Genomic DNA, 14833 nt, shown 5'->3' on the forward strand with positions numbered 1-14833 from the left:
CACATGTCAACCATATGACCCAGCCATTCTCCTCATAGATGTTGACTCAAGAAAAATAAAAGCGATGTCTACGTAAAGATCTATATACATGAGTGTTCTTGGCTACTTTATTTGTGATAGCCCCAAACTAGAAATAACTCAAATCCCTACACTAGGTAAATGGATAAATAAACTGTGGTATATCCATGGAATGAAATACTATAAAAATGAACAGCTACTGATATTCATGAACATGGATGAATGTTAAAATAATTATGATGAGTGAAAGAATCTAGACAGGGGGCACCTGGGTGGCTCAGTCAGTTAAGCGTTTGCCTTCAACTCAGGTCATGACCTCAGGGTCCTGGGATCAAGCTCTGCATCAGGCTCCCTGCTAGGCAGGGTGTCTGCGTGTTCCATTCCCTCTGCCTTTGCCCCTCCCCCCTGCTCATGCTCTGTCTCTCTTTCTCTCAAATAGACTCTTAAAAAAAAAAAAAGAACCTAGACCTACAGTAAGAATACTCCATTTTAATAAAATTCTGAAAACTGAAACTTTTGAAAGATTAATGATTATATGGGGCCAGAGGATTTGGAGAAGAATGAATTAGAGACACTGGAAAACTTTAGAGAGGAACGTGTAAGTTCATTATCTCGATGGTGGTGGTGGTTTCGTGGAAGCATACATTTGCGAAAATTCATCAAGCTGTTCATCCTAAATATGTGCTTTTTGCCTGTTGTTTCTTAATACAACTCAAAACAGGTAGGGGAGACCGTATCACTCAGAACCATGCATGTCATAACACCCAGAGAGCCTGTAAGAATGTTCTAGACTATCACCACTGAATAGAACTTACTATCATGGGAGCCTGGGTGGCTCAGTGGGTTAAGCCGCTGCCTTCGGCTCAGGTCATGATCTCAGGGTCCTGGGATCGAGTCCCGCATCGGGCTCTCTGCTCAGCAGGGAGCCTGTTTCCCCCCCCCCCTCTCTCTCTCTGCCTGCGTCTCCGTCTACCTGTGATCTCTGTCTGTCAAATAAACAAATAAAATCTGAAAAAAAAAAAAAAAGAACTTACTATCATGAAGCAAATGTCCAGTATGTGCACTACCCAGTACAATCATCAGAAGCTACTGTGGCTATTGAATACTTGAGAAGTGGCTGGTGTGACTGAGGAACTGGGTTTTTAATTTAATTTTCTAAAAAGATTTATTTATTTATTCATTCCTTTATTTATTTGAGAGAGCGTGCACACGCTTGTGGGGAGGTGAGGAGCAGAGGGGGAGGGACAAGCAGACACAGAGTCCAAAAAGGGGCTAGATCTCATGACCCCAAAATCATGAGTTTGATGCTTAACTGAGCCACCCAGGTGCCCCCAATGTAATTTAATTTTAACCCATTTTGATTTAAATGGCCACATTCGACACATGGTTCTAGATTAAAGGAAGCTAAGCATAAATGAAAACTAAATATATCTCTGACCCTATACTGGATCCTATTAATGGAAGAGTAAAAACGCTATAAACAGCCCAATTAGATAACTCATATGACTAGAATATGGATGGTAGATTAAAGTATTATATCAATGTAGATTTGTGAATTTTATAACTATACTATGGTGATGCAAGAGAATATCCCTTCCCTTAGGAAGCTCACAGTGTATTGAATGAAAAAAGACCAAGATGTATGTAACTGACCTCAAGGAGTTCAGAAAGATGAGCAAATGATAAAGGAGATGGGGTAGAATGTTAACAATAGGTAAATCTGGATAGAGTATATGGGTGTTTCTTGTATTTATATCCTTGAATTTTTATGTTTGCTCCTTCTTGTAAATTTAAAATTGTCTCCAAATTAAAAGTTTAAAAAAAAAAACCTCATATGTGATTATGATATATTTTTTAAAAACTTCCAGTCTTTTTGAGGGCCGGCTGGCCCTTGATCTCAGGGTTGTGAGTTTGAGCCCCACATTGGGTATAGAGATTACTTAAAAATAAAATCTTAAAAAAATAAAGAGTTCCAATCTTTTAAGGATACGTTATGAAGTATCTATGGACAAAATGATAGAACATCTGGGGTTTGTTTCAAAGTAACATGGAATCCTAATATAGGAGAAACAGATTGATTCTCTTGAAGCTGAGTGCGATGTACATGAGTTTATTATACACTTCTGTCCCTTTAACATGCCATGACTTTAAATTGGGAAGAATTGGCATTCACTCAATGTTTTTCCTTTTAAGGATATTGTGTGCCTTTCTCTTACTCATTTTGTTTCCTATGGTACTGGCTGGGAAAGCTCATTTATACCAAATGTTTCATTATGAAAGTGATATCCTTAGGTCACGTATTCCTTAATGCAATAAAAATCTTCATCACAACAAAAATATTTCTTTTATGACCCCATCAGTGGCCAACTATTTCGAGCAATTTTAAGCAGTGGGTCCAATTCCCATGAGAGCAAAAAACTTTGATCAGACCCTTCCATAGAAGCCACTTTCCTTATCTAAGAATGCTTATACAGTTAAAACCCCATTATAAAAAATTCCATGTAACCTTGTTTTTTCTTGATGTTTTGGTTTGAATTAATCAAGAGATCATGTTCTCCGACTGGGAAGGCTTGAGAAAAATCTAAGCGAAGAGGAGTCCAGTGAAATAATGAGAACAGTACTTTGCTATCCGAATATCTATGCTGTTCACTCCATTTTCCCAGGATCTGACTTGGTGTCCTGTTGTTTGGCTCAGTGTTTGAGGGATTTAAGTGGTTTGGATTTAGGCTTTGGGAAGATTTCATTGTTTTAATTGCATAAATTCCATAAAGCATTGAACTAAGTAAGCTCTCTCTTCCCAGCCTTTGATACAACAAACAGATTCTCCATCACACTCTTCTATTTTAATGGCTCTTACATGAACCAGGACAAGGAAAGCATTTTCACAAATTCATTTGCTGCATAAACATTTTGTAACATGCCGAGAAAGTTCTCGCTGGGGGGCCGTATCTCTAAACATGGAAATAGCTTTATTGAGAGATCCCTTCATAGCAGGAGTGTTTGAGGTTACAGGAATTTATTTGTTTAGGGAAAGTGAAGACTGAATATCCCTTGGTTTTCCTGTTTGACTTATTGTTTCGTTCATCATTATTATGATTTTTCTTTCTCTCCAGAGATAGACTACTGTGCCTCGTCTCGTCATGGATGCCAGCACGAGTGTGTTAACACAGATGAGTCCTATTTCTGCCGCTGCCTAAAAGGTTTTACCCTGAATCCAGACAAGAAGACCTGCAGAAGTAAGTCGCCCTGGGTGTAAAAGGGCTTGTTCCCTCAATGCCCTGCTAATTTTCCTTGTCCTTGCAAGTCTTAAGCAGATTTACTTGTACTTAGCATTTGTGTTCACGAACACTCTTCTGCCCTTGAGTTTACCTTTTGTCATCCTTGATTCTGTGATAGGGATGATTTCTAGAGACTGAATAGCACCACAACGTGTATTTGGGACTTGTCTGGGCCCAGAGACAGGAGGTAAAAGAGGTTAGTTTCTTCCCCTTATACTAGTTGAGATATCTGATGGTTGCTAAGGGGGCGGAAATTGCTGCTCTATCCTCTTTGACATGAAGGAAGGAAAAACTATGATTCTGGGGCATCCCTGCAGGGTTCAAGAGGTACATGGTGTCAACAGGCTGAAATGAATGAGATGCTGCGTGGCTCAAGTCAGCTGGCGCATCAAGGGGGACTAGAGCATTTCCCCAAATGGGATCTCTTTAAACCAGACTGTCCCTGAGAAACCACTAGAATGGAAGGTCCACAAGGACAGAGAGGCTTCTCACTCTCCCACTCTTGAATCCTCAGCTCCCCAAGGGCTTGGCACATGGAGGTGTAACACAAGACTTATTGAGCGGATGACTGAAGGAATGAGTAAACGGATCTCTTTGAGATTTATCATCCTGAGAAATTGTCACTATTATTTGAATTACTCGATCTCTTTAGAAAGATGGCCCTTTTAAGGTGTGCAGATTGTGAACTTTTTAAAGAAGTATTTCCGTAGTCAGTCGACACCAAATTGCTCATGTTCTCCTGGCAGTCTCGTTTACAGAACTTTCTGGAGGCCCCACTTAGGGGTGTATGTTCCCATGCACTTCTTCCCTTGCCTCTTCCTGGCGACATGTACAGCAGGGCTCTGTATTGTAGGCAGGACTGAATTTTCAAATGTTTGACCATGAATTTCTCTTGAAAAAGCCCTGTAGGCTATAGAACTGAATCCAGACAGGGCCCATTCTGCTCCCAGGACATACGGACTTAGCCACTCACTCTAATAAGTGTTAGACCTTGTATGGTGGGATGGTTGCAGAGCCCATGTTTTGAAACTGAGCCTCTCTCATAAAAGATAATTCCTACGGTCTTGCCTAGATGCAAGCCCTGGAAACATTCGAGTATTATATAAGAATCTGCACTGAGAGCATTCAGAATGTGAAAACAGTCATGTGGAATATTTTCCATTAGACCACACATGCGTTCATTATGGTGAAGGGCCAATTTTTCTGGCCAGGCCACTCCTCTCTGCTTTTTACACCTTTTTCTAGGGATAAGTGTGTCCGTGGCTAACTATACCCAGGGAAGATCAGTCCCAGGTGGACTCTGTTGCAGACCAAAAGTTCTTAGTAGGGGATCATTAGATCTGGTTCAACTCAGGCACACGTTGTGGTTGCCAGCTTCATGTGTGTTACTAATAGAGGGAAAAGGGAACAAGTTAGAGATAGGGCCATCAGTACAGAGGAATTTGCTTGAAGCTCTCATCTCTTATTTATTTATTTATTTGAGAGAGGAGAGAGTGAGCAAGCAGGCACGAGTGGGAGAGGGAGAGAGAATCTCAAGCAGATTTACACTGAGCATGGAACCCTGAGATCATGACCTGAGCTAAAAGCAAGAGTCGGCCACTTAGCTGACCACACCACCCAGGCGCCCCTGAAGCTCTTCGTCTCTTATCAATCATCTAGGATTCCTTCAACCTCTGCCGCTCCCCCACGTCCTGCCTGGAGAGTCACTTGGAGTAAGAGGAGGGTCTAAGGTGGTGGACACATGCATAGTCATCAGGCGAGGAGGGAGGTCAAGATCAGAAGTGCAAGTGGAGAGGAGGTGACCATGGGGAGTAGTCTGACCACCACAGAGGAGCCCACAGATGGGCCTGTTTCCAGGCTGTGGCCCAGTCCCGAGTCTCTAATGCTGGTTCATTTCTGTTTAGCAATTGCAGCTCCATGTTCTCTAGCCAGGTGTCCTGCTTTTTCATCCAAGAAAAATGGAATTTGTTTCTAAAACCCCATATCCTCACCAGTCCTTCTCCCAACATCCTCCCTCATTGCTACATTTTCCATTGTCTGTGCAGACCCAGCCCTGGGCTCGGGAGGTCAGCCTCTCCCCTGACTGAATGTTTGCACTCTGTCCATTATGGCAGACAGCTGTTAATGGAAGTAAGCGCTCCCTGTCTCTCTGGGGCATTACATGGAAGAAGGAAACAAGCAATTCAATTTAAATCTGCAGTTCGTTATTAGGAGTTTGAAGATCTAAAGAGCGTTATGGACCTCGAGCTCAGGGTACAGCCATTTGCATTTAATTGATGGTGGATGGATATGGGTGATTTTCAAATCTAATAAGAAATCTGTTTTTCCAAGGAATTTGATGTCATCCAATTAAGGTGGAAAACAAAGTTCTGTTCAAGACAGAATTCTACTGAAGAAAACTCTCTTGGCTGGGCTTTCTTCTTCCTCCTCATCTGGGCACAATTCCTTTTTCTAGAAAGTACTGTCATCATTTTAAAGCATAAATTATTAAGGCGGTGGTGCAAAGCGCAGAAACTGGGACTGGCCTGGCTGTTGAGGTGGAGCCTGCGGGTAGAATCCTTTGTGGGTGTGACCTGTGTGCTGGGCTCCAGGATGGCTCATGCTGGCACCAAGGCTGTGCTCGCCGTTGCTCGGAGACATCATACTTGAAGAGCTGGGATGGCGTCCACGGGTTGGACAGAGCTGGGAGATGTGAGGGCTGGTCTTAGCCGTGTCACTCATACTGCTCCTGCGACCCTGAACATACTACTCTCTTTCTCTGGACCTGGATTTGCTAAACCAAAGGACGTCCTGCTTTAACATCTGGTAGCCTGTACAATTTTTCTGAAATGTGCTCTCTGTGCCAGCCACTCCATGGGCATTATAATTCACTGCCTGGGGTCCCCACTCTTTCATGTTTTTATGTTGTACCTTCTCAGCAACGTCTCCAGCTTTCTTGTGAGTTGGCCCCTATAAGCTCTGTTTAAAATGTTTTGTCTGATGGTCTTGCCAACTGATCTCACGTGGGCTTCACCAGGTAAAGCTACCCTCTAGCCCGGCCTGTGTGTAGCACTTACGGTTAGCGAGGAGACTGAACCAGATCTGGGGCACATAGTAGGTACTCAGTAAATACTGATGAAGTGATGCACATGTGAAGAAATGTAACTCAAGCATGTAAAGGCGGCCAAGATCCACGGTTAAACCTTTGCAGTCAGGAACCCTTTGGAGAAGAGCTGCCTTGCTGTTTGCCAGATAGCTGAGTGGTAACATCTTTAAGACTCTGAATGATTTTCAGTTTAATTATTTCATATGTAAATCTTTCTTTAAAATAATGCTGGGGGTAGTGCCTGGGTGGTTCAGACAGTTGAGTGTCTGACTCTTGATTTTGGCTCTGGTCAGAATCTCAGGGTCCTCTCATGGCTCAGCAGGGAGCCTGCTTGAGATTCTCTTCCTCTCCATTGGCCCCTCCCCCCACTTGTGTGTGGGCATGCTCTCTCTCTGTCTTGCCTCTCTCTCAAATAAGTAAATAAATCCTTAAAAAGAGAGAGACAGAGATTGGTTTTTAAGAAATTGTGATAAAATATACATACCATAAAAACGACCATTCTAAACATTTTAAAGTGTACACTTCAGTGGCATTAAGAACATTCCCATTATTGTGCAATCATCCTTAAACTACAGAACTTTTTCATCTCTCCAAATTATACCCATTAAACAATGACTCTCCATTCCTATCTCCGCCTCCCAGCTCCTGGCAACCACCATTCGATTTTCCGTGTCTCTGAATTTGCCTGTTCAAGTTACCTCATATAAGTGGAATCATATAATATTTGTCCTTTTGTGTCTGACTTATTTCACGTCCCACAATGCCTTCAGGCATCATCCACAATATAGCATATCTCAGAATTTCCTTCCTTTTTAAGGCTAAATTCAAGTCCTTGCTTTTGATTCTTTTGGGTAATTACTCACAAGTAGAATAATTCTCTATTTCAGGAAACTCCATACTGCTTTCCATAGTGGCTGAATGCTGGCTTTATAAAAACAGCATTTACCGAAAACAATTTGACCTTTCTTTGAATGTGTAAGGAAATGATTCCTGCAGACCCTCGGCTATGTGGCCCCAGACTATAGGGCTCTTTGTACTCTGTGTCTCTTTGCTTGGTTGTTGTTGTTTTGGTTTTTTTTTTTTTTTTTTGGTCTGTTTGTATGTGGCCAGTGTTTTATTGACAGACCCCTTTTTCCTCACTGAAGCTCCTTGCTTGTTTCCCAGTATTCAGTTCTGTTCCACACAGGTAATGTGGTTGACAAGTTCCGTGCTGAAACCACGCTCAGCTCCCCTCATGCAGAAGCGATGAGTTACAGAGTGTGCCAAGGGGTCAATGACGCTTGTGGTGGTGTCTCTCCTCTCTGGCCATTCCTTGCGTGTGGAGAGAATGCTCTCTGCATGCTCCATCTGCAGCCACTTCTGCTCAAACTCTGTGCCCTTAGAAAGTTCCACCCACCAGTCACCTGGGAGGATGCATCATAGCCCCTTGGAGGGATGGTTGCCAGGCTGGCTTAGATCAGTCATGACTCATGTCTTGGGGGTCAGGGTTCAGTGCCAAGAATACAGGGTAATGGTTGTTGTCAAGGCAACCAGCAGTGTCTACCACATCCCCAGAAGAAAGAACAATGAGTTAGACAGCTTCAGTTCAGCCACGAATGTGACAGTTCTTCCAACACCAGTCTCATGAAGGCCCTCCACGAGGTCATTTGATTTCCCTGTTCTCCATCTCCCTTATAACCTGCTCTTTGTGAGCTCCTGTGATTCAAACATTTTCTACCAGGAAATGAAATGCTCGTTGGCTCCTGGTTATGATGCCACTCCCATCTAGGGGCAGAAACTGAGCTTGGATCGGGACAAATGTCTATACAGGACACAACTGCCACAACCCGGGGCAACATCAGATGTGTCTTCTCCACTTTTTTTGATATGGAGGCCGCCATGATCTCATGTGGAGCGAGCTTAAGCCTTTGGACCCTTCTCAGTGGAACTGCCCCGTCCTGCCTCCCCTAGAGAGCTGGATGTGTTTTGCACGATGAACTTTTGTTGGCTCTGCCTTGTGCTGTTCAATGTCATTGTCAGATATCACTGCTTTGAGCCCTACTGATCAGGTTAACTGGAAGAAAGACTAAGTAGATTTTCTGGGTATTTCTTTCTTGTGAAGGGACAGGCTAGGGATTATGGTCCTCAATTCATTTCACCTGCCTTTGATCATCAAAAGGCAGAAAGACCCGAGCTGGAGGAATCCAGACTTCTGATCCCGGGTTCTCCTTCAAACCAGCTCCCAGAGAGCAAGAGTTGTCTTCTCTGTCCTGTAGAGCGCCTTGTTTACTGAGTATGTGCCGTGAGGGGCTGACCGCACAGCCGTGGGAGAAGCTCAGAATTTTCAGGAGAGTCTGCCCTTTCTCCCCTCAGGGATCAACTACTGTGCGCTGAACAAACCAGGCTGTGAGCATGAATGCATCAACACGGAGGAAGGCTACTACTGTCGCTGCCGCCGGGGCTACACCCTGGACCCCAATGGCAAGACTTGCAGCCGTGAGTGTGCTGGAGCGGGCAATTCGGATGGGAGGACATGGTCCACACGTAGTCCCCAGGGCTCACTTCCGAAGCTGCTAGGTCTCCTAAGGGCCGGATGGTCTTTCCCTGCCTCAGTTTCATCATCCATAAAATGGGACTATTCATGCTACCCACCTCCAGGACTGGGTTATGAGGATTAAAAGAATCAATATGTATAAAACACTTAGAAAAGTGCTGCTAAATATCCACAATAGCCAAATTATGGGAAGAGCCCAGATGTCCGTGGACAGATGAATGGGTAAAGAAGGTGTGGTATGTATACACCATGGAATATTACTCGGCCATCAAAAAGATGATATCTTGTCATTTGCAATGATGTGGATGGAACTAAAGGGTCTTATGCTAAGCAAAACAAGCCAATCAGAGAAAGATAATTATCATGATCTCACTCATAATTTAAGAACAAAACAGAGGATCATAGAGGAAGGGAGAGAAAAATGAAACAAGACTAAATCAGAGAGAGAGAGACAAAACAGACTCTTAATCATAGGAAACAAACAGGGGTGCAGGAGAGGAGAGGGGGATGGGGATGGGGTAACTGGGTGATGGACTTTAAGGAGGGCATGTGGCATAATGAGCACTGGGCATCATAGAAGACTAATGAGTCACTGAACTCTACCTCTGAAACCAATAATACACCATGTGTTAATTGATTGAATTTAAATTTAAAAAAAGAAAAGTGCTGCTAAAACATCTGCACAAAACCCCTCCTTGGAGGGTCTGGTTACCCTTAATTTTCAGAGTAGGAAACTGAGGAAATGTTTCAAAGTGCTGCTACATATTAATGAGCGCTCAATAAATATCAGCTAATGTTAGTCTTCGCTGTTGAGAGTGCTGATTAAGCCAGACCTGCTGGAATCTAAAATCCAAGCACGACTACCTATCAGACATGTGTTCCCAGGCAAGGTATATAACTTTGCTAAGCCTTGATTTTCCCATCTGTTTAAAAAAGTGACAGTAGTAGCAGTAATGATGTGCTCAAGTTTTTAAGGGGAATAAGCAGTCTCTTAGCCTGGGCCTGGCACAAGGAAAACACAATGAAAGATCATCATTCATTATGACCACGGAGCCTGGGAGAGTGACCAGTGTGGCTGCAGGCTAGGACAAGGGGCCAAAAGGGACAGACTTCAGAAAGTACGTGGGCTACCACAGAGCTGGTCTGAGGGCAGAGCTGGGAAATATAGGACTTTTTGTGAAGCCTTTCTTAATTTTCTTGTGTAAGAGGCACAACAAATCTCCATTTGGTGATGTAAATGCATGGAAACTTGTAGGCTTTGCCAGCTGGAAGGTTCCATCATGGTTTATGAGGCACAGTCTCCACTGGTCCAGGCCAGCGGGGGTGGGGGCTCATGAGCACTGTGACCCTGCTCCACTGGGAGAGGGGCTCCGTGACATGGCCCAGCACAGAAGGGGCCCTTTGTGCGGCTCTCTACCCGGCAGGCCACACATCTGCTCCGGCTTTGTGGACAGAGAGAGATTGTGGATGAGAACAGAGCAGCTGTTGAACATTTGGACCTCAGACTGCCAGAAGGGGAAATTTCACAGATGAAGTATTAGGTATAGAGCAATCCCCAGGAAAACTTGTGCCCCTTCAGTCTGTAGAGGGAACAAAGTGCCTCCAGTAGGCTTTCTAAGGACTGATCTCGGAGGTCAAAGAACTTTTGAACCAGAAAGTTAGCGCTGCTCTGCACTTGCCTCTGGAAATCTCTGAGTCCTGATGAGAAGCCTGTGGGGAGCAGGGCTGCCCTGGTAAAGATGGATCTGGGTACATTCTGCCTTCTTCCAGGAGTGAGGGGTCAGCCAGCTGACCGCCCTGGCAAGTGTCCCAGGACAGACCTGGCACAACCTGATGGAGCCCACCTAGAGCCCTAGGGGCCAAGCCTGTTCCTCTCTCCCCGCCTGCCTTGGGGGAACCTAGCAGGGCTCAGAATGGGCCCCAGAAGAGATTGGGCCATACTGTCTCTTGGATCAAATAAGAATGACCGCTTTGCTTCAAGAGAGTATAAACCAAACCATTTCTTCCTAGGAGTTAGTTCCCAAAGAAAGCCATGGTAACCTGTTCCCTTCAAGTACTCAGGGAGCCCCAGCCCTAATGACAGCAAGCATACTGGTGAGGTGCATACTCCTTGAGGCTGTGGTGAGCCCTTTCCAGGCACCCACTCACTCTATCCTCACTGTAGCCATAGGAGACATCTACAGCCTTATCCCTATTCAAAGACAAGAAAACTATGGCACCAAAGGATTAAGTAACTTTCCCAGTGTCCCATGACTGGTTCACGGTGGAACCAAGATGTGAATCCAGGCTTCTGGCCCCTGAGATCCTGCAAGAGTTTGCAGTAGGCGCATCCAATAGTGCAATGTTCTAGAAGGCACCACCCTGGGCCCTTCTGCGGAGCCAGAGGCCCGGCACAAGGCCTTCAATGTGTCTCCAGTCCCTGGGTATGCATTTTCTCCATCAAGGAAATCTGGGAGGCAGCCTGTGGGGCTGTCTGTGGGAGCCGCTCACCACAGGTCTGTGTTCACTGTCCTTCACTGCTCACTGCCCAGCGGGGCCAGCTGTGCTGGGCTCGGGTACCAGGATTGGCCACACAGGCAGCCTGTGGCTCTGGGTGGTTTTCTGCATCTGGGTGTCCTGGGTAGGGGGGGATGAAAACACTTTTTCTGTGTCATTTTCAGAGAAAAATGAAACTTTACCATTAATTCTTTCCCAGCAATACTTAGTAAGCTTTCCCTCAGCGATTACTGTGTGTCAGCTCTAGTCTGAGGGCCGTACCTCTGTCAGGTCCTCTCCTCACCACATTCCTCTAAGAAAGCAGCTGTCGTCATCCCCACTTCTCAGGTGGGGAAGCCATGGCCCAGAGGCCCAGGGACCGCGCAGCATTGCCTGGCCAGGAAGTGGTACCAGTGGGATTTGAGCCCAGCTTGTGTGATGCCACCACTCTCATTCCTAAGCTCTGTGGCTTTGGGCAGGCAGCTGAGCCTCCCTGAGCCTTGCTTTCCTCTCTGAGATGGGACTCCCACCTGCCTGTGGCCCTGGGGACTGTAGATGAGGGCGCCAAGGCCCTGGCACAAAGTGCTGCTGTCACTAACCCCAACACGGGAGGTGTAGACACTTCACTGCGAGAATGAACAAACTAGGCTGAATTTCTAGAGGCCCCTTGCACCAGGTGGAATGGAATCTTCCAGCAGGGCTCTTAGTGATGCCAACGAAGTCAATAGCTCCTAGGACCCCACCCCTCCACCCCCACACAGCAGTCGGTGTTTTTAATGTCCGTGGCTGGTGAGCCTTATTGTCGGGTTATTTTGTGTTTTCCTGTGTGACAAACGCAGGAGTGGATCACTGTGCACAGCAGGAGCACGGCTGTGAGCAACTGTGTCTGAACACGGAGGAGTCCTACGTCTGCCAGTGCTCAGAAGGCTTCCTCATCAACGAGGACCTCAAGACCTGCTCCAGTAAGACTCCCCCTATGCTTCTCTTTGGTGGAAAAGCTTTGCAATGGGAGTGAAAAACATGGCCGCCTCAGAGGAGGGTGGTTCAGGGCCCTCCTGATCCTCTGGCCTTTTCTGTGCTCTGGGGACTGATGGTGGCGGATGTCCGGGGGCTGCATGCCCTTGAGGGGTGGGGGAGCAGACTGCATGACTTTGTGGGGTGAGTGGGGGGAGACAGACAAGACGGGGGTCCCTTGATGGCCATCCTCGGGAGCCCAGAGCCTTCCTGCCCACCTCACCTGGCTGTCTGGCTTTGTAGGGGCCGATTATTGCTTGCTGAGTGACCACGGTTGTGAATACGCCTGCGTCAACACGGACCGGTCCTTTGCTTGTCAGTGTCCTGAGGGACACGTGCTCCGAGGGGACGGGAAGACCTGTGCCAGTGAGTGCTCTGGGTCTGGTGACAAGCGGGACTTGGCACGGGGCTGGCTGTGGGTGGAGCGCGGAGCCAGGCAGGGTTTCGCTGGGCCTGTGCGAGTGGGCATTAAAGGCCTCCTTCAGTGATTTGAGCCCTAGTGCTTCTCCCCACTGTGGAGTCCCCCTTGCGGGGAAACCGCAGCTCAGGTTGAGTCAGGAGTCTAAGGCTCCCTCTGTTAAAGGAGTGGGTCCCAGCCCTGGTCTGTGGGCCTCCATAGAAGTCCGTCTTGGGAGAGGGGGAGGTTCCTGAGAAAACATCCTTCCCCCAACCACATAATCTGTCAGCAGATGGAGAGGTTGGCAGTGATGATTCCTGAGCACATATATCCTTGCAGCTAGCCCCACTTCCTGGTCCATCAATTAATTAATTAATTAATTATCTAAAACAGATTTTTAATTTATTTCTTTGACAGAGACAAAGAGAGACAGTGAGAGGGAATATAAGCAGGGGGTTGGTGGTGGAGGGAGAATCAGGCTTTCCGCTGAGCAGGGAGCCCAATGTGGGGCTCGATCCCAGAACCATGGGATCATGACTTGAACCAAAGGCAGATGCTTAATGACTGAGCCACCCAGGCGCCCCACTGTTCCATTAATTTAAAAAAAAAATGGCCTTTAGATCTCCCTCTCTCCTCACTGGAGAATGTTGTCTGTTCTGCCCTGTACTCCCAGTGGACTAAGGTAAAGACAGAAAAAATAGTTATTTTGACAGATGGTGTCAGAAATGGAGGGAAAGGGCTACAGATGTCCTTCCCCCTAGCCTGCTGGTCTCCCTGGTGACAGGACTAACTTTCCCGACTCCGGGTACCATAGTGGCCCTTCACATGGGCGGCTGAGCGGCGGTGCGCCCCTCCCTGCAGACGGCGAGATAACGGTTTCCGAGTTAGCGATAGGTTCTTGCGGATGGGTCATCCCATCCTGCGGCTACTGCCACTGGCACGGGGAGGGCATTGGGGCACAGAAGGAGGGTGGGCGCGGGGAACTGCGTCTACATGGGGCTGCATGCCAGAGCCAGAGGCATGGGTTTTTTTTATTGCTTTGCTTTCATTTTCCATCATTTTGGGTTTTTTTTTTAAAGATTTTATTTATTTATTTGACAGACAGAGATCACAAGTAGGCAGAGAGGCAGGCAGAGAGAGGAGGAAACAGGCTCCCAGCCGAGCAGAGAGCCTGATGTGGGGCTCGATCCCAGGACCCTGGGGTCATGACCTGAGCTGAAGGGAGAGGCTTAACCCACTGAGCCACCCAGGTGCCCCCATCTTGGATTATTCATGTCCTTCCTTTGTCTATCCCCCCTCCCGACTTCTGCCCCCCTCTCCGCCCCACACCTTACTGTGATTATCAAGAGCCCACTATCAGCTGGCTGGAGGGTGCCTAAGAAATTCTCACAGCCCTTCCCAGCGAACACCGCCCCTTATAGTCGCACGCCCCGTCCCTCCTCACCCAGGTCCATAGGAGTGAGGCCTCTGACTCTTAAATGTTGCACATTTGGCCATTTAAGTGCAGTGCAATCAGAAGTGAATTTTGATGTGTATCTATTTATATGTGGTTGTGACTCTGAAGGCTTCTGAGATGATCAGATAGGTCAGAATTATCCTCTGAGAATGGTGGTTCCCATTCATAAAGAAATGAATTTTACCCACCAGCATCGAACTCTTCCCCTAATTGAAGGCTATCTGTCTGACCCGGGATGATTCAGCCACCCCGTCCTATAATAATAGCCTTTGTTTCCAGTATGGCCATCGTTAACTGGGGGCTAAGTTTCCCAGCTCTGTGCCAGTTGACAAAAAGCCTGACGACATGACTCCCAACTTTTTGGAACAATCTGCTGTGCTGGGGAAGGGGGGGCCCCGCCACGGGCCCCGCCACGGCCCCGCTCAGTGTGTGAGGGTGTCCTTCACCCTTCAGACAGGCGGCCTCCTCTTAGAGCCTTGATAGCGGGTGGCCTGAAGAACACTTCACTCACTTTCCAGAAGTTCTCTGAAGCATAGAGGGCAGACCCACATTCCCAGGGCCCTCAGACTACGTGGGC

The 14833-nt window shown here is 46.8% G+C and overlaps 1 protein-coding gene across 5 annotated transcripts in view; it reads left to right on the forward strand.

The window, feature by feature from the left end:
• Positions 1-14833, forward strand: part of MATN2 (matrilin 2) — a 134779-nt gene that overhangs the window by 94036 nt on the left and 25910 nt on the right. For all 5 annotated transcript variants that reach the window (XM_045077972.1, XM_045077970.1, XM_045077973.1 and 2 more), the window contains 4 exons: positions 3132-3254; positions 8734-8856; positions 12229-12351; positions 12647-12769. In XM_045077972.1, the coding sequence (XP_044933907.1) occupies positions 3132-3254; positions 8734-8856; positions 12229-12351; positions 12647-12769 (492 nt within the window). The remainder of the gene's footprint in view (positions 1-3131; positions 3255-8733; positions 8857-12228; positions 12352-12646; positions 12770-14833) is intronic.

Source organism: Mustela putorius, unplaced genomic scaffold (assembly GCF_011764305.1).
Source record: "Mustela putorius furo isolate JIRA1106 unplaced genomic scaffold, ASM1176430v1.1 tig00000228_pilon_pilon_pilon, whole genome shotgun sequence".
Taxonomy (NCBI): domain Eukaryota; kingdom Metazoa; phylum Chordata; class Mammalia; order Carnivora; family Mustelidae; genus Mustela; species Mustela putorius.